Source organism: Esox lucius, chromosome 16, assembly GCF_011004845.1.
Source record: "Esox lucius isolate fEsoLuc1 chromosome 16, fEsoLuc1.pri, whole genome shotgun sequence".
Lineage (NCBI taxonomy): Eukaryota > Metazoa > Chordata > Actinopteri > Esociformes > Esocidae > Esox > Esox lucius.
Genome location: NC_047584.1, coordinates 24626525 through 24646662, shown reverse-complemented (window position 1 = coordinate 24646662; position 20138 = coordinate 24626525). Strand labels below are relative to the sequence as shown.

The following is a 20138-nucleotide window of genomic DNA, read 5'->3' as shown; positions in this document are numbered from 1 at the left end:
ATGTGAAGGATTAGACAAAACTCTGACCGTACATTACCCTTCACAAATTGCAGAAAATGATTTCCATAATTTCTATCACATAATCAAGTTTGGTCAATGTAGACATCCTCTACAATCATTGACGCAAAAAAAGTTTATTTAACTGTAAAATGTTTTCTTGTCCAATCAATTGTAACAAATATTATCAGGAATAAATAAAATAGATGTCAAAGTTTAGCAAACACTACACTAATTTGCATGAATTCTGCCTTGGGCATTTGGCCATGATAACTTGTCGATGACACAATGAATGTTTTCATTTTGCCATGCACTGCGGGAAAAATATTTTGGCATTGCAAACCCAAACCTGACATTGGTCACTAGTGATGTCATGCCATGTCTTATCCATGAGCTGTAGGAGGGTGACATGCTCATGGGGACGGCGGTCATAGACCTTCCACCGCCATCATGAAAAGAGATCATGGGGCCAGGTCTAGGCCTCTGAATGGTGGAAACTAACATTATCACACATGAGGAACTCAATAAGGTTTGCAGACACAGCATTGTAAGACCCAAGAAGGGGCTTATGTCCTCCCAACCCATCTTGGGATTTGGCTTCACACAGGAATGTGTTTCCCTCACATTGTCCAGGCACATAGACTGTAGCTCACTGGCCAATGATGGTGCACCGACACTGTCAGGTTTTGGCTCAGTAGCAGCATTCTTTATCAACAAAAATTTACTTGTGATGGTTCACAGCAGTTTACATTTTTGACCATGTCCAGGGAATCGTAGATTTATTCCACTGCCTTGCTATCTATCCTGCTTTATGTTGAAAGACATTGTCAGTGTTCACATGGTTTATAAGGTTATATAGTTACCTGTTGTGGTTACTACTATGGATGGCAATCAGGTCCTGTTACAGTTTTTTTCAATCGCTAACAAGCGCTTGCCCATACTTTAGATAATTTTTCTAAACTCTTAACACAGACTCACACCTACAAAACACAATTGGCCAAATTGTTCATTTTCTTCTCAAAAACACATTTTGTTAAATATATACTAACTCTTAATTTCAAAACAGAACATGTTTTTCTCTACACACACTAACTTTACCAAAACACTGGAAATCTGTCTCAAAATGAAATAATTCTGTCAAAGAGTAACATTTGTTTTCACTTCACAAGGTACATGCAGTCAAACGAAGTACACCAGGTTTCAAAATTCTGGCTATTGTTAAAATTATAAAAACTGCATAGATTTTTATGTTTCATGTAACATGCAATCCACCGTTTACACTAAATTTATTGGTTTGGAACTGTATGGGCACATGTACAGTAATGTTCACATTCAAACGCATTCCAGTAAAAAGCAAATCAGTTATTTCTTACAGTAACTGTTTACCAAAGAAGGTACAGTAGAACAGACAAGGTTTATTTTATATTCAAGGTTTATTTACAAAATATCCATGAAACACAAGAGCATTGTGACCAAAAAAAACCAGCAAAAAGCCCAAATAAAAAGGGGGGGAACTAAAAATGGCACAAAATTTATGTATCTAATCCCTGCGATCTTCAGGGTTAGGCCACATGTTTTCGTCAACATCACATCTGATATCATCTAAGGCGATGCACCTGGGATAAAACCGCTTGGTATGTCGGATCCACCCTTGGCAATCTTGAACTGTGATATCCCTGCATCCAGCATCCATGGCTTCAAGTAGGGAAATCTGGTCATGTGGCTGATGGTCATAAACCTTCCACCTCCATGCAGAAAAGAACTCCTCTATGGGGTTGAGGAAAGGTGAATAGGGTGGAAGGAAGAGACTCACCAGTACTGGGTGGACTTCAAACCATGCTGTTATTGCTTGTGAATGATGGAAAGCAACATTGTCCCAGGTAATTACAAAGGTCCTCATGTTTTCACTCTCCTGACCCTGCTCTGGTACCAGGCGCTGGTGGAGATCATTAAGAAACGCAAGGAGGCGCTCAGTATTATAAGGTCCAACCTGGCATCTGTGAAGGAGTAATCCTGTATTTGCCATTGCTGCACACATAGTAATGTTTGCCCCTCTCTGTCCTGGCACATCAACTGTGGCCCTTTTTCCAATTATATTTCGTCCACGTCGACGCCTTTTGGACAGATTGAATCCTGCCTCATCGATGTAAATGAATTCATGAGGGGCCTGGTTGGCTTCCAATTCCATAACTCTCTGAAACAAAGTTTAAGTCATGTCATTACTGTGTCTACCATACTGTACTGTAACCTATTACTGTGTAGGTAACCTACTTGCAAAGTGCAAAGGTTATATAACTGGACATTGAATTGAATATACACTATACCTGGACATATTGTCGTCGTAGCTCCTTGACTCTCTCACTGTTCCTTTCAAAGGGAACAGTGTAGAGCTGCTTCATCCGCACTCGGTGTTTGGACAATGTCCGCGTAATGGTTGTGAGGCTGATGCTTTCTATATTGGCAAATATCTCATGGTCCTCCACAATTCTAGTTTTGATTTCATGCAGTTTAATTGCATTATTTGCAACAAACATTTCTACAATGGCAAGCTCTTGATCATTATTGAGGAGCTTTCCTCTTCCCCCAGAGGGTGGAAGACGTTGCATTCTGTAGAGAAAAATAAAAATATCAACATATGCATTACTGTATGACCTTATTGACATGTCAAATGAGAATAGAAACAAACCATGTAAAATGCAATACTTACCTGTTGGTTTGTTGAAAGATGCGAATAATGGAGGCAACCGTTGACCGACTCAAATTGGGTTGGACTCTTTCACCAGCCTCTCTTAGTGAGAGACCGTGGTTGATTACATGGTCAATGATAGTGGCACGAATTTCATCACTGACAACTGTTCTTGCAGCCCTTGGAATGCCACCACCACGCATTCTTACACCTCTACCTTGCCCTCTCCTTGGGCCTGCACCTGCACCTCTCACTGCTCCTCTCACTGCTCCTCTCACTGCACCTCTTACTGCTCCTCTCACTGCACCTCCACCTCTCACTGCACCTCTTACTGCTCCTCTCACTGCACCTCCACCTCTCACTGCACCTCTTACTGCTCCTCTCACTGCACCTCTTACTGCTCCTCTCACTGCACCTCTTACTGCTCCTCTCACTGCACCTCTTACTGCACCTCCACCTCTCACTGCACCTCCTTCTGCATCTCTCACTGGACCTGGTCTTCTCCCTGGGCCCCTTGCTCTTCCTCTTCCTCGTCCAGACATTACAATGTTTGTCTTTTTCTGTTACTGTTTCCAAAAACATCACTCCTTAAAGTCCTCCTTTTATAGTAATAGAAAAAATAAGCCCCTGCCACTGAGTCTAAGCCAGACTGGAATCAGCTGTGGTTGGCCCAATTCACCAAACATAAATCAGCTGTGTCAATTATTCAATTGTTTGTTTATTATCAGCTGAGATATATTTTTGATATATTTTGTTTTTGAACTGATATCATTTCAGAAGCAGAGGTTTTTATACTGTATTTAAGGTTTGGAATATTGTTTTTGCTATTGTGGGATGTTGTGTGTTAACATTTGTAAATACTACAAAAACAATCCATAATTTTGTTGGGAGGTATAGCTTGTCTGTATAGCTTGCCACAAAAGACCGATGCTGTGCTAATTGTGTTTAGAGTTTTGAAAATGTGACTACTGTTTGGACAAACCATTGTTAGCGACTGAAAAAAACTGTAATCACAGTATTGTATAGTAGATAAGCAATGCATTGGTCTTTTGTGGCTCGCACTACCAATATCAAGGATTTGGGTTTGAATCCCTAAGAGATCACATACCAATCTATGGCCTAAGGATGGTGATTCTGTACTTTTCAGTCTGAACATAGCAGACAAATCAGCGTAAAATACATGCAGTATATTAACCAAATGTTTGAGTGATGATCAATTAGGAACAATGAGCGCAGTGATAGTAAAATATATTTTAACAATAGATAAGAAAATCTTATCAAAGGTTATGAACCTTCCATTTGTACTAAGTCTAGATGTTTTTGTACTCAGTCAATGTCAGATGTACTTAGAGTTGAGATTTTTTTTTATGATCTGTTATGTTTTAAGTACAAAGTTCGGTGAGATGTTACCAAATACGTGAGTGAATAGAACCAAAGCACCGGTAAAAAACAGTTTTTTGATGGACTGCCATGAAGAACCATCAACGGTTATGTGTGAAAACATTTGGTCTCGGTTCCAAATTACACCCAGCATGATTCCGTATTACATCGCTCTGAAAGAACCGGTGTTGGTTCCAACTTGCAGCGAGTGAAGGCTTTCTTCTGAAAGATTGAAGGCTTCTCACAACAAGTGTATGTGGTAGAAACCTCCTGTATTACTGGCTCATTAAACTAATAGACACCAGGCACAGCTGCTCCGGACACACAACAGCAAGACAGGCCAGAAGCCATAGTTTGACTTCGGGACATTTTTACCTTCCGGAGTCAAGAGGAAAGGATTGCTTTGCAAAGTCCTTTTTGCTGATTGATTTGTCTTTGAGTGCCCAGCAAATGCAGGCCCCTCTCCTTCTGGTAGTATTTTTTTTCGCGTCTGCTGTGACCCATTCATCCTTTAACTCTCAGTCTAAAGGCCGACTAGCACATCCCTAGTCAAAACACCATTCACAGATCATACTCGCACTCTCTCACACAGGCTCACTCGTTCACTTGATAGGGCTTTAAACAAATGGCGACGGCAAGTGAGGCCTCTTTCCTACTCTGGAGGTCGGTGTGTGTGTGTGGCCTGTGTACTGTGCTATGCGTGTGCTCGTGAGTGTGTGTGTGTGTGTGTGCGTGTGTGTAATGCTGTGCTGTGTGCTATGCTTTTTGTGTGTTTGTCAGTTGAAAAAGATGTGTGTAGGTGTGTGTGTGTGTGTGTGTGCGTGCATGGATGCCTGCCTGCCTGCATGTGTGCTGTGTGTATGTGTGTGTGTGTGCTGTGTGTATGTGTGTGAGTGTGTGTGAGTGTGTGTGTTTGTATGGCAGGTGAAAGACGTGTGTCTGTGTGTGTGTGTGGGTATGTGTCTGTGTGTGTTGTGCTTTGTATGTGTTTGTGCGTGCTATGTGTGTGTGTCTGTGTGTGTTGTGCTTTGTGTGTGTTTGTGCATGCTATGTGTGTGTGTTTGTGTGTGTGTGTGTGTGTTTGTGCGTGCTATGCGTGCATGTTTGAGTGTGTATGTGCATGTGTGTGTGTGTGTGTGTGTGTGCGTGCATGCATTTGTGTGTGTGTGTCTGTGTGTGTTATTCAGTGAAATGAGTCAGGAAACAACCAGTTCAGCCCTCCCTGAGGATACTGTGTTTATAAAGAGTAATTCAATTACCTCTTTTCTCCTGTCCAACACCTAATAGTTGCGTATGTCTTTGTGTGTATGTGTGCACGCGTGAGTGTGTTTTTCTGTGTGTGTATATGTGCGTAGAGGGTAATGAGTAATAGCAGTCTGAACAAGCTAATGGAGTGGGGCCAGTAAACACAGTTTAAAACCTTCACTGGCTGCTGCAGCTTTGAAGGATGATAGATCGTCTGAATTAAACAAAGGGATTTCTTCCCCTCATTCTTTCCTCCCTCTTCTTTCCCCTCCCCAGGCCTCAGGACTCCCTCTGTTTCTCATAAAGAGGAAATTGCACTCAGACTTCCTTTAGCTGCCAACTGCTCTCCCCTGCGCATGGTGACTGTGTATTGTGTTCACTGAGTAATTGCTGAGAGTGTTTTTGAACAGCATACTAAAGCGCTATTGGACTGTGTGTGTCGGTGTGTGTGTGTGTGTGTGTGTGGGTGGGCAGATCACACCATATTGAGGTCAATATTAGACGTTCATCCACGTGGGGAATACATTTATAGATAATTTGGGAACTGGCCACTAGGGACACTGTTGTATTTTCACTGGTGTTACACATGGGATTCATCCCGCATTAATTTAAAATAAACTATTGTGCTTAATTCAAATCTTTCCCTCATTTTCCCCCATAAGTAGACTTCTTACTTTAACTTTTTATGTGTAGCAGAAATAGCCTGTCAGTTTAAGAGGACAATATGGAAAGGAATGCCCAGGAGTCCAACAGAGGGCAGTATAATTGGCCAGCGGTGTCTGGGTTTTGGGTGTTAGGTATTAAATATGAATCCATTGCCTCTTCATGCTCCAACTCCTCCTTCTGGCAGCTTGGGAGCCTGTGATATCATTTCCAGACACTTAGTTATGTAGCCATGATGGTCAAAAATGTAAAAGGCTAATGACTTTAAACAGAGGCTAATTACTGTTTTGTCTGAGTTAGAAAACGGTTTAGCTAAAAATGACTTGCCTTTAGAGATGGCTTTGTGCTAAAGAAAATCTTTAATGCACTTGCCACCAAATCTTCATCATATCTCATTGAGAATGAAAGCAGAAAGGTCAGTTTGACAACAATCCTGAAACAGTGCTACAGTATGTGCAACCCATGAAGCGACGAGTTTGCTTGCTTTCCAACAGGTTATGCTAAAAGTCTAGTCTGCCAACTGTGCTCCTAAAGAGCTGTTAACTACAATTGCAAGTATACAGTTATATATTGTCATCATTTCCACCGCTCTGTTGTCGCCAGTATATTTTATTTTCATTTTGTTGACTCAAGATCTTCTCCCTCACTAATTTCACTGATTAACTCCTCTACACTGTTGTCCCCTAATATAATCGTATCAGTGCAGTGTCTATCCAATAAAAAGACAGTGTTTACGCCGAACATCTGCCACCAAGTTCTTTCTTCTAGGTGAGATCATTAGCTAGCTGGCACTGGTAGTTATATCATTTGCTTATTAGGTAACTGAAAAGTTGCATTGAATGTCTGCTGGGAGTTGCTCTGGTGAGACAGAGTTTTATTTAGGAATTGGAAATCGGGAAATTGGGGAGGAAATCAGGGAAAATAAATGTATAATGAAAAGCAATGGACTTAGACTCTGAAGACTGTGAGTTGAAATCCATGGAGAGACATTATCTTTTGCTTGTGCAGACACTTTCAAGTTGATTATGTACTGCCGTTTTGTTTTAAGCCTTTCCCAAACCAATTCTCTTACTTTAACTATTTGGAAATAATACCTTAGCAAAACGAAAGTTGGCTAAATTGAAATATTTACATTTCTAGTCTACCTGCAGTGCTTTTGAAAAGTATTCTCCACATGTACATATTTCTTGTAGAACCACCTTTGGCAGTGATTACAACTTTGAGCCTTCTTATGTGTTCCTCTAGCTTTGCACATCTGGATTTGGGCAGTTTCTCCCATTCTCCCTTGTAGATTATTTTACAGTTTTTCTCAGTCACTTTGGTACATTTCTCAGACAGCAATTGAAATTCTCAAAACGACTTGTTCCACCTCCACATGATCTAGTCACTTATGCACATCATAAAAGCAATTTAATATTATTTTTAACAAATTGCCAGGAACCTTAACAAATTTGTTATGGCTGTGGAAAAGAACATGTGATGCGTATAAATTTGAAATAACTGTATCTTGTCCAAAATGAAAACACATATAATTTATAAAACTCATTTTGTATCTTCTGGGATATGGCATACAATGGAACTGGAATCAAGTGAACCACCTCATATAACTGGATGAGGCTGGCTTTAATTAACCTGGCCAAAAAACAGAAGGCATGGTCGAAATATCATCGGCCACAGAGCTACTGTGGATGTGCCAGGCCAACAGGGAGGGAAAATCTATATGTGTGCTGTCTTTTCAGAGCATGGTGTGCTAACTCGTATTCCCCTTATAGGGCCATACAGCACACGGCATCTCCTCACCTTCTTAACGACCTTCCACGGAGGTCTCATACCTGATGATGAGAGGGGTCAGTTTCGAGATGATTTAGCAAAGTATGTGGTAATTTGGAATAATGTGAGTTTCCAGCACTCAAACACCACCAGGCAGTGGTTGGTGACCCACTACAGTATGCTGATGGACTTCCTCTCTCCCTAATCCCCACTCCTCAACCAGGCTGAGGAGTTCTACTCAGCATGGAGGTGGAAGGTGTCCGTACTCAGCCAGTAACATTCTCAGATGACCCTGTTGGCTAACTTTGTATTGTTGAAATTGATATGTGCCATACAGAAAAAGTGTAGCCTTGTGCATTTTCAATTATTGTCATCAAAACCATAGCCATAGTTGACATCAGGAAATACAGAGTACACTGCTGTATTGACAACTTGGCAAAGCATTTTGACTTTCTTGTCTGTGAACATTGACACAAGGACTTGTCATTCTGACTGCACTGATATCATTGACATAAATATTTGCTTTTGAGAGATGAAAGTTCCAGGCTTTTGCAGGTAATCCGTTGTGTGGTGCAGTTTGTACTCAGTTTTTTTTTCTCCGAAAAATACTCTTACAGTTTTGCATACATTAAGGATGATTTAAGAAATGTACCAAAGCGACTGAGAAAAATTGTAAACTCAGAGATTGTACGGCTCGCGTAGTGAACTGCAATATTCAGGTGTCCACAGGGATTTTCAATGGGGTTCAATTCTAGGCTATGGAGGGGACAGTCAAGGATCTTCACAATCAATAACATTTAATTTAAAAAGCCCCTTTCACATTAGCAGTTGTCACAAAGGGGTTTTTCAGATACCTAGCCTGAAACCCCAAAGAGTAAGCAACAACAGAGTTGTTAGGAAGAACTCCCTTGTAGGGTCAAAACCTAGGAAGAAACCTTGAGAGGAACCAGACTCTGAGGGGTGGCCAGTGCTCTTCCGGCTGTGTTGTGTGATGATTGTAAGATTACCATTTGGGCCATGTCAATGTTTTTGTATCTTTCACCAGCAGGTCAATAAATGCATGTGTCCAGAGCCTTTAAACAGAAACCAAGTCAGATTCATAACCAGGTAGGCAAGGACATGAGGGGTGTTGGCAGTCGCAGCAAGAATCATCAGGCAGCAACTTGAGATGTCTTTAAGCTATTATTAACAGGAGGATTTGAATTCTGAATGCTGACTGGCTGAAAAACGTGCTTTATGAGACCGTGTCCCAGTGGTATGACATCACATAACTTTGTAAATTTATTGGTATACCACTTTAAGGTTAAATCAAAATCAACTGTTCGGTAACCAGTTTATAATTAAACAATAATGGGCGTGGGTGTGGTAGGTAATTGATACACAATGTCTAGGAGGTGTTTCCCAAGATACTCTATAGCTATGATAAACTTTTTACCAAAGTAGTAGAACAGTTGATTTAGCTTTAAGCCTAAAGTGGTACACCTCATTTAATTACTAATCATGCATTTAACCATGGTCAGAAGGATTATAACAGCAGTGTATCATGTGTTAATTGTGACTGACTGATCTATAAATAATATTAATCAGTCATTATTTATGATGGGAGGTAATTTGTTATTTGCAGTCTCCTTGATCCTCTTGGACAGAGCCTTTGACTAACGTGTGCTAGTTTTAGGTTAAAACCAGCATCTAAGTATTTGCGTGTCCAAGCACAACTAAGAGAAACTCCTGTCTTAATAAATATGAAAGTTACTCTTTTGATAGTCCCATTTTCAACTGTAGATGTTCTGTAGATAATAATATTATCAACAAACATTCAACAAATTGTATGTTGATAATCAACTGTGCACTAAGATTAGGGTTGGGTTTGGAAAAAGGTTTATGGTTATGGTTAAGGTTAGGGTTACAATAAAAGTTAAGGTTAGGGTAAGGGTTAGTAGTTAGTTAAAATGTTAGACAGTAGATCATCTGTAGAGTGTTACTTAAAGTTGTTTTGGCTGAATTTTCCTGGCAGGTTGCAGAATGTTTTTTCTTTTGGGGGTATTCATTCTGCCCAACAAGAATGCATGCATAGGCCTGGCTGAACCACTGAGCCTAGTGGCCATTATCTCATTGCTAATCGGAATAATGTCAAATTGTAACTTCATAAATGTAATCATACTTTTAAACCTAAGACATTTTTACTGATGAGGCAAGTTAATTCCATATTCATCTTGAATGGAGAAGTCATTAATTCAAATATAATTTCAAATTACAATAGCCATTTCCTTTGCATATTAAAAAAGAGGACTTTCAATCTATATGCAAAAAGGTGTAAAGAAGGTCCTACAGAATGAACAGACTTACTGTACTTGCTTTTAAAAGCAGTTGGGATCAATGGAAGGGGGTATCAAATGGATGCAAAACAGAATAAGGTGTAACTAATTAAATAGCACAATAAAAAATGTGCACGCACACACACACACACACACACACGCCAAGACGCGGTAGGTCTCTAAGGCCTCGTAACACAGCTAGGGAGATACAGCCATTAAAGTGACAGGCCAACTAATTATCCCCAAAATTACAACATCTTAATGTCCCTGCTCTGCCCGTTAGACACGACGGGGGGGGGGGGGGGGGGGGGGGGGGGGGTGTTACCATAGACAGCTGGAGGTGTCTGCCTTCAAGCTGAGCAGAAAATAGAAGAGTCTTTTCCACCCTTTCTTGTCTTCCAGCTCTGCTCTGGATGAGAGGAACCCAGAACCAACAGATTTCCACCGGTAAAGAAACACGCCAACAAATATGTGCAATAAACTGGCTTTCTCTGTTACACTCTTTCCATTTGGATTCTTTTCAGTGTGCGTGGTTAAAGTACAGTAAAGGGTATGACAGATCCCTCTCTCTCTACCCTTGTTTTTTTATTTTTGCCCCTCTCTACTTCTCCCACATCCTGTCTACATTTAGCCCATGTAATCCCATCCCTCTCTTGTCAGTGGTTCTGTAATTTCTTCAGATCCAGGTTAATCTCACCTCACACACTAGCTGCTCGGCTATCCGCTTATCCCCCTGAATCCTTTTACGTCTGATAATGTCTATGCCAGACTCAGCTGACATGACCTATGAGGAAATGTCAAATAGAGAGAAAGGGAGAATGGTAAAATATAACTTAATTCAATGAAAGAATCTTCTGTTGCAGTAATAGTCCTCTACGTATTTGGAACACTTTGTGTATGAGAACATGTAATCATCATTTTCAGTGTTTTTTTAAATTTATCATTACTTTATTGTTAATATTATTTCTGTTCATGTGTACTATAGCAAACCACTATGAAGGTTTGTTGAGCATAATAACTTACAAAGCTGAACTCTGGGTCTGGCCTGAAAAAAGTCTAAAATCTTCAGTGAACTCTGGGATGCTGTCATGACAGGATATAGACTAATACTCTGTTTCTTCATGGGTTTTTATTATCCAACCTTTGTCATCAAATGGACTGTTCCACACTCAAAGCCTCTATCCTGCTTCTACCAGCTGACTAGTTCACATGGAGCTTTTTTCTCTCCGTTGTTTCTGTCCAGGAGTAATCATCTGCTTGGATGAGGATTATTTAACCAACTGTAGTTGTGAGGTACCAGGGTAGCGGGTGTGTAAAAAGGAGAGGCAAAATACAAAATACGAAAAATAACGAAACAGAGAATCACTGCTTGACTTTCTCTTTTAATGGCAACAAGGAAACACACCACACAGTCTCAAGCTGAATGACACGATAACCCATGAGGTGCAAGTGAAAACAAGGTACTCAAATAAACAATATAATGAAAAGAAACTGGTGTGTGTGTGTGTGTGTGTGTGTGTGGGGTGCGTTTGCCATCGTCTCCGGCTAGCAGTTTGTGCACCGGCAAAGTTGGAGTGCCAGAGAAGGAGAGAGCACACAGCGCCACATGGAGCAACCGTCACAGTAATATATCAGTGGATTACCATTTTTGTTGTCCAAGGAATTGTTTTAGCATAAAGGCTTCATGACGTGATTTATTTTGTGAGGAATTCATTGTATTTTTAATACATTACATCTGTATATCCCTGGCTTATTATTTTGATCATGTTCACTTATTTGAGCCATTGGTGTAGGGTTACATTTGCTTAAAACAATCTATCTGATATTTTGATAGTTTAATATCTATGATAAAGAACCATGAATAACCTAACTATCATACCCTGATCCACTCTGTCACTAGGGAGCTTGTGTTCAGATGGGATCCCATTCACACTCAGTAGGTGACACTCACAAGCTAGTTAGGTATGTACTAATTTGAGCACACACACGCACACACACACAAAACAGCAGGTGTTGCAAACTCTCACATCGTCCCCAGAGCCATTATCACTGAGTCCCCTCCAGTCACTGATCCTGGTTAATTCTGCTTTCATTGGGTCTTAGGGTAGCTCTGTGATATCATTAGTTCTAGATGGGAACAATGTAAAGAGCTTGGGGGGGCTAAAGAAGAATTTACAGATCTACAATTTATTCAACTCAGCATCAAGAGAAGAAAGTCAAATTTATTCAACTATGCGTTGAGAGAAGGCATTTGTATTTTATTCAGTTGTTCACGTTCGATTTCAGTATGGCTGAGCTGGCTACCCATATTCACTGAATGATGGGGAGAGAGGTGTGAGGAGGTGAGGACACAATCAGGTGGGGAGAGACAGGGGATGAGATAAAAGAGAAAGGCAGATATTATATATTGGTGTGATGGACTAAAGGGTAGATTTATTTTCTATCCTTGTATCTCACTAACACTATCAATCTCACAGTAACACCCTGGCCCAGCTGTAGAGAGCAAAGTAAATAGGAGGAGGGAGAGATGAAAAACAGGGGAGGATAGAGAGGGAAGAACAGAAGGACAGAGCAGAAACGAGAAGGAATGGGAGACAGAATATAGAGGACAGAGTATAAGACAAAGGACACTGGGTAAAGTAGGGGAGGAAGAAGAAGAGGAGGAAGAATAGCAAGGGAAGATAAGAGTAAGGATGGGAGGAGAGAATGGCCGTCACAGTTGCATGAAGAAAAGGGCTAACCTTGAATGACAATTGTCCCTTCAGGTGTTGGATAAACTACAATGTGTTAGTAATTCTCAGTAGATTGATGGAGCTTGATATGCATGAATAGGGACAGGATATGAGGTAGCTTCACCTCTAACAGTGATTCATAGTATTGTGTACATTACCATGTAAATCACAGCAACATAATTTATGTTGATTTGTATCGCTTGACTGGAGACTATCTGGTATTGTGTAGAGTGGTGCCACTTTAGCGCCCTCTAGAGTTTGGCAGAGTCACTATTTGTCACATTTGTATTCGGCACCTGAGGGAGGGGTACACACAAATTAGGGATATCAGATGAAGAAACAATAGAGTTGTTGAGTGGTGTGGTTATCAGAGAAAGACAGTTTTTCCTGTGTATTTCTGAATAATCAGTACAGTTAAATCACACTACAGTATATTCTCTTTCAGTCCCAGACATCTGCTCAGCAGTCATAGTTCTAGTGTATCATATACAGTAGCGTCCTAGGGTTAGAATGGTTGACTTACATCAAGGGGCTATCAATTTCTGTTCCACATTTCAGTAGAACACTGGAAACATGTTCTGTACCTGTTTATATACTAGGGTTTACAATCTTTGACTTATAATAAAAGTTAGAGGGAATGGAGAAAATATCAGAAAAAAACACCAATTAAAAAGGATTGTTACTTTGAACTAACTCATTCAGAATTACAAACACAGATGCAGAGGTCACATTAGGTTGATTGCCAATAGGCCATACATATGTGTCAGCCACAAAAGAGATCTGACAACATGTAGCATGTTAATAATTGCAACATGGGGCAACATGAGGCAACATGAGAGGCCAAATAGGCCTCAGTGCCTGATTTGCAGGTGTTTCGGTCTCAAAAACTGCAAAAAAAATATTGATTTTGTCAAGAGGAACAGTCTCAAAACCCATGACAGCGTACAGTATGCCAAACACTGACAGATTGCTTTGGCAAAGCGGAACAGTGGTCACAAGTTGAAGGTGACCGGCCACAACAGTATAGTTGCTCGATGTCCCAAGACCACAGCTTCGAAATTTACCACAGAACAAAATCAGCAAATACTGTACATTTTGAGTTTTTCAAAGCTGGAATTTATGGCAAACTGCTTGTATCCAAGGTAAACGCACAAATATGCATAACGTAGTGTAAGGAACATTAAATGTGGACCTCTGGGTAAAGGAAACATGCTTTTCTTACATCCGGGTGGGTTTGCGTTTAGAGTCCACACGTCTGCTCCCAACTGTTGTACAGCGTGGGGAGCCATAATGTTATGGGAAGACAATTTGTGGGAGTCATAAGGAATATGAGGCCATTTTACAGGACAGTATGGTGCCAACAATGTTTCCTCTTGATATTCTACTATGACAATGCCCCCCATACACTCAGCTTAACTAAGTCAAGAATGGCTTCATGAACCCCAGGATGAGCAGATCTGGACATCATTGAACATTGTGGGAAGTTCTGATGTAGATAATTACCTCCTTCATCTCACAAAGAACTTAAAGGCTTTTCTTCTTGAAGAATGGTTTTGCATCCAACTTCACCAAGTTCAGGACTTGTGTGACAGCATTCCAAGAAGGATTGGAGCTGTTCTGAACAAAGGGCAGTCATACTCCTTGATATTAATATATGTTTAGGTGTTATTGTGTAGGTTAAACCACATGGAATTGTTATACCACACAGAAGTCGAGAACGTTTCTGTTTTGCTTAGTGTGTGTTCCTTTGTTGTTGTTTTTTGTTCACAACATTATGTGTACAGAGCACTCTTACCAAAGAGAATAAGTTCTCAGTGGGGTTTGCCTAAATAAATGCATGTGTCCTATGCCGTGTAATTATATTCCTTTTACTTACTGTGGAAACTGGGACAAGAGATGGGGACAGGAAACAGGAAACTGGGACAAGAGACTTGGACAGAAAACCGCAAACTGGGACAAGAGATGGGGACAGGAAACAGGAAACTGGGACAAGAGATGGGGACAGGAAACTGGGACAAGAGACTTGGACAGAAAACCGCAAACTGGGACAAGAGACAAGGACAGAAAACAGGAAACTGGGACAAGAGATGGGGACAGGAAACTGGGACAAGATACTTGGACAGAAAACAGGAAACTGGGACAAGAGACAAGGACAGAAAACAGGAAACTGGGACAAGAGATGGGGACAGGAAACTGGGACAAGAGACAAGGACAGAAAACAGGAAACTGGGACAAGAGACAAGGACAGAAAACAGGAAACTGGGACAAGAGATAGTATACTGAGGCAGAAGACATGAGACTGAGGCAGGAGATTTGAACAGGAAACACACAAAGGAGACTGGAATATTAGACAAGGTCAAGAGTATGGTGGAGGAGACGGGCAGGTGGGAAAGAGAATGAATCAAAAGCTCAGACTTTCAGAGGAAGTGTGAAACACAATCAAACACTTCATTGCATGTGTATTTTTATAGTCTATAAACAATTGCACGTTTATTTGCACTTTTCTCTGTACATCTCCCCATTTCCGGAGGAGGGCTATCTGAATTACCAGCCCATGCCATTAAAACACCCCCTACCTGGTGAGGCAAACCGAGCCCCAGGCATGTATGTGCCTGTGTGTATGTGTGTGTGTGTGTGTGTGTGTGTGTGTGTGTGAATTCGATGTGCTGGGAGAATGGGGCTGGGTCCAAGTGAGGTAGGTGAGCAGGTGGTCAGAGTAAAGCTGTAAATGAGCTGTTGAACTGGGAGTGCTGGAGGGGTCTCAATTCATTTGACATCATCATCAAAGGGAGGAGAGAGGTATCAGTGTGTGTGTGTGTGTGTGTGTGTGTGTGTGAGCATTAGCGCATGCATGCGCGTCTGTGTGTGTGCAATAAAATAAATTCAGCTTAGAGAAAAGAGAATGTTCCGAAATGCTTTGCCGGGAGATATTGAGTAGCTGAGGGGATTTACTGTTTTAATGTGATGTGGTATGTTTCTGTAGTCTGTACTGGCTGGCAATAACACAGGGATGGACACTTAAGCCCATGTTGATGTTAATACACCATCATTAGGGGTTCTTCTTTTATTATAATATGAAATGAATTGGCCTCTTTATGAATTGCCAGGAAACTGTCTCCAAGGCTCCATTTCTCCTAATCAGTCCTTGGAGGAAGATTCACTGAAGACAAAACAATAATATTGATGACACACATGAGATTGACTACTTTTGGAAAACATAATAAAACTGGACACACACGCACATTAGGATCTATTCCTGGTCATGTAGTGGATCCATGGCTTTTGGCTCATATACGTGTGTGTGTGTGTAAACTGTGAATGACTCCATCTATATGATGTATGTGTTGGAAATGATAATTCCACAGTATGAATGGTTAGGTGTCAAGCTGAGTGGAATAACCCTGGTTATTTATGATGTTTTCTCTGTACGACCAACTGCACTTTATATCCTCCTACCAGAGGGAGACACAACCCTCTCCTTCTCTGTATCTTTATGTTTCTTTTTGGCTCTTTCACTCTCTATCCTCTCTCTCCCTTTTGAAGTCGCTCTGAGGGATCACTATCAAATTTTACAAAATACACTGATCAGCGTGAAAGCGATGGATTCCCAAAGTGTTCCAAGGCTAGGTGCCCATGCTGTTGTCTGAAGAGAAAGAGGGAGAGAAAGAGAGAAAGAGTGACAGAGGAAAAGAAAAACCGGAAGTGATGGAGGTAGAAAGAGAAAAAAGAGAGGGTGGAAAAAAAGGCAGGAAGAAAAAAAGAGAGAAACAAAAAGAGAGAGACAGGGGAAAGAGAAAGAGAGGACTAGAGTGAAGGACAGAGTCAAGGTCATGTGACAGAGTTGGCAGGGGGCAGCTCATAACAGTGATGAAGAGGGTGACTGACTAGTAAACTGGTTCTGGGAAAGTTCCCAGGACATTTGTTGGGTTATTGATTATTAATTTGTACTGATGATTTCACCATGTTTGTATAAAATATAGTGATTTAAGGACATTCCCTGAAATCATCTTTACCTGGAAAAGAAGCAACAGTTCTTTCTACAAAATATTGATATACTATTAGTATAATTTCAGTTTCTTGGTAATCATTTGTTGATTGTATGACCATCTGTAGAACCTCACAAGATGTTCTATACAATGTACATGAATTTACACAAATACAGACATTATCAAAAAATCTATTCAACTGCATTTGATTTTATACAACAATCCTGATGTTGAGATGTAACATCTTTTGGAGGAAATTTCTCCTCTATAGAAGTCTAGGTATTTAACACATTAATAGAGGTTTATGTTGTGGTTTCCTATCACTATTTAAAATATGACAACCCCCACACATACACTCTCACAACACAAATTCATGTCACGCACACAATCAGAATCAGTACATACACACACTCACACAATCATCTCTCTCTCGCTCTCTGTCTCTCTCTCTCTCACACACACACACACACAGTCATACTCACAGTCAACTATCACACTCGCAGTCAGGTCACACATTCACAGTCTGGTCTCACATACATGCGCAGTCAAACGCACTTGGACATTTGACACACCTGCTCTCTGTCCATCCGTGTGTCCGGTTGAGATGTCCAACCAGCCTGCTGGTTGCTGCCGTTATGAAACACGTTCCTCAGTCTCTGACTATAATTGAAACACAGTGACATCTGGACGCAATTTTAGCAGGGGAGACGTGCCTTTCACACACACACGCACACACACCCAGGGAAGGGAAGCACTGCTCCATACACCCACAGCCCCTTGATTTACGACATAGGATGGAACTCCAAACACAGTCCTATATCCTACCTTTTTCCCACTGCTGTCCCGTCCATCAATCAGGCGGGGGGGGGGGGGGGGGGGGGGGGGGGGGGGGGGGGGGGGGGGGGGGGGGGGGGGGGGGGGGGGGGGGGGAATCCAGATCATCCAAGGAACGGGTAGCGGGCTGGGCGGAGACGAGAAGGGAAATGCCTGGCCAGATTTTGAACACAGCCCTCTGGGTGTGCTATCTTTCCTTCACACTCACACACAGCCCCTCTTATTGTCCCTCTCCAGAGTTATTGTCCTTCCCAGGATTCCTGGGTGCAGCTGATAGGTCTGTTTACACCCACACGGCCGGAGACAGCGCCCATGGCCTTGGTCTGGAGAACGGGCGGAGCATCTGCCCCGTGAGAGTGTAGCCAGTCCAGTCACGATACGGTCTCCTCTCAATCTCAAAGTCATCTCGTCGACGTTGCGGGGGGATGTGTCAACGTGTAAAATAGTTTTATCAGTTACCCGTCTCTGAAACTAACTGAAATAAGGTTCGAACGTGAGGAATCCATAGATTACGTGGTGTCAGATGGTAGGCAGCTCTGCGAACAACAGAGACCTTAGCCCAGAGAACACTCTCCTTCAGGTACAGTAATATGTCAAACTAGTGAATAAGTGTGTGTGTGTGTGTGTGTGTTTGGGAGTTTCCTGATCTATGGTCTGAGTGTCACTCTTCTATGCAGTGTATGATAGATATTACTGTATTGAGTTCGGGCTTTGGTTTTTTTTCGACATTCTCAGCTGTTCCCTGCAGGTTTGTTCTGAACCATCCTCTCTTCCTGGGCCTCAAACACACACACGCACACATATATACACACACACACGCACACCAATACACACACATGCGGAGATGATTACTTCCCTCCTTTTAAATGTAGGCTGAATGTAAAATGTAATCTCAGCATCAGGAGAGGCTCTCAGACATCGCAGAGTATTGATGTGTATGAATGTGCCTGGAGCGTTCAGGAATGTACGGACAGAGGAGGTTCACTATTCATTTATTTTAATTGCCCTCCACCTGCTATGATAATCACAATTCAAATAGAGGAATTTCCATTTTCAATTAAAATGGCCCTTGGCCTCTGCATGGCAGGGTAATATAAAATATATTATAATGTATTCCTTCACTTTCAGATGTAATAGGAATATTCGAAGGCCAGTAAGATCTCCTTTAGCCCAACTGAATCCTGGGCCATTTTTCTTAATGTAACAAACTTTGTATTTTGCATCCAGCCATGTTTCACATTAAATCTGCCTTTCATGTGCTGTCATTGTTAACTTTCAGATCAAGCTATTATAGAACAAGATTGTGTTTTTTAATACTCTTTCCAGGGCTATTCTGCTTTTTATTAGCACACTAACACCCCCAGTTTTTCTCACCAAATGCCCGACTTTATGCATTTCCATCTTCGTCCAATATTCCCTTTTAAAATCGTTTATGGGGCTGATGTTAAAAATCCTGTATAAATTCACACGACAAAAATGTTGGTGTGTGACAGTTCTGGTCAACAAGGACAGTCATATATTAACCTATGAGGATATCAGATCCTGACTTGAAAGGAGTATTTCTCACAAGTTTGATGTCTATGGGCCAAGAGAAACTCTAATCCATGACTCATTTATTTCTAAACAGGCATTACAAACTGCAGCTGATTTTAGCTACAACTCTCCAAAAATCTGTGGGAGTAATCAAAGTGTGTAATGGCCATATCACCTTTACTGTAAATAATGTTAAACCATATGGAGTTGAAATTAGGTGATTAGGAGATATCTTTTTAAACATAAAAGTGCCTTCTATAATTAAAAGGATGTTTAGCTGGGAGTGATTAAACTTGACATTTGTAATTGCTGTTTATAAGAAATGAAATTGTAGATTGTTTAGCTCATAGACTAGTTCAGGGTGAGGAATCACCTAACATCATGATGAAAAACACTGAATTGTCCTTTAAGGCCCTCCTGGTGTGTGAGACACATTGTTAGTGATCACTCTGAGCACTGTGCACTCTGCTGTGTGAATGTGTCTGTGTATATACGCGTGAGGTTGCTTGTGTTGTGTGTGTACACGTGGGTGTGGGTGCGTGTGTGTGTTGAGTGTGTGTGTGTGTGAGTGTGTGTGTGTGTTGAGTGTGTGTGTACGCGTGGGTGTGGGTGCGTGTGTGTGTGTGTGTGTTCGCGCAGATGTGTGTGATTGTCTGAGAACAGTGTCAGATTATTCTCCCTCTGGAGATCATTAGCAGCGGAGCGCCTCTTGGTCAATAACCTCCCCTGCTCCTCCCCACACACACACACACACGCACGCACGCACGCACACACACACAAAACAACCTCAACCTTCTCAGCGCATCGACAGGGCTCGGCTGGAGTTCTGTGTCTAACAGAGGAAGACTAATACCAGAGGCTTCAAACCGGTTAGACAACAAATGTGGCCCAACACCCAGGAAGCTGTGAGATTACCAAGGGGCTTTGGGGAGGATCGATGTGCTTTAACACCACGCCACTGGGTCTGCTGAAGGAGGAAGATAGTCACACATTCAAA

General features: G+C 41.5%; 1 protein-coding gene across 1 annotated transcript; it reads right to left on the bottom strand.

Moving 5' to 3' along the window:
* Window positions 1-1405: 1405 nt before the first annotated feature.
* LOC117592829 lies at window positions 1406-2841 on the bottom strand. Its single transcript, XM_034286940.1, has 2 exons — window positions 2322-2841; window positions 1406-2191 (listed from the first exon to the last, which is right to left on the bottom strand). Exons 1-2 carry the CDS (start codon window positions 2658-2660, stop codon window positions 1538-1540), a joined length of 993 nt encoding a protein of 330 aa, XP_034142831.1. The 5' UTR covers window positions 2661-2841; the 3' UTR covers window positions 1406-1537.
* Window positions 2842-20138: the final 17297 nt, after the last annotated feature.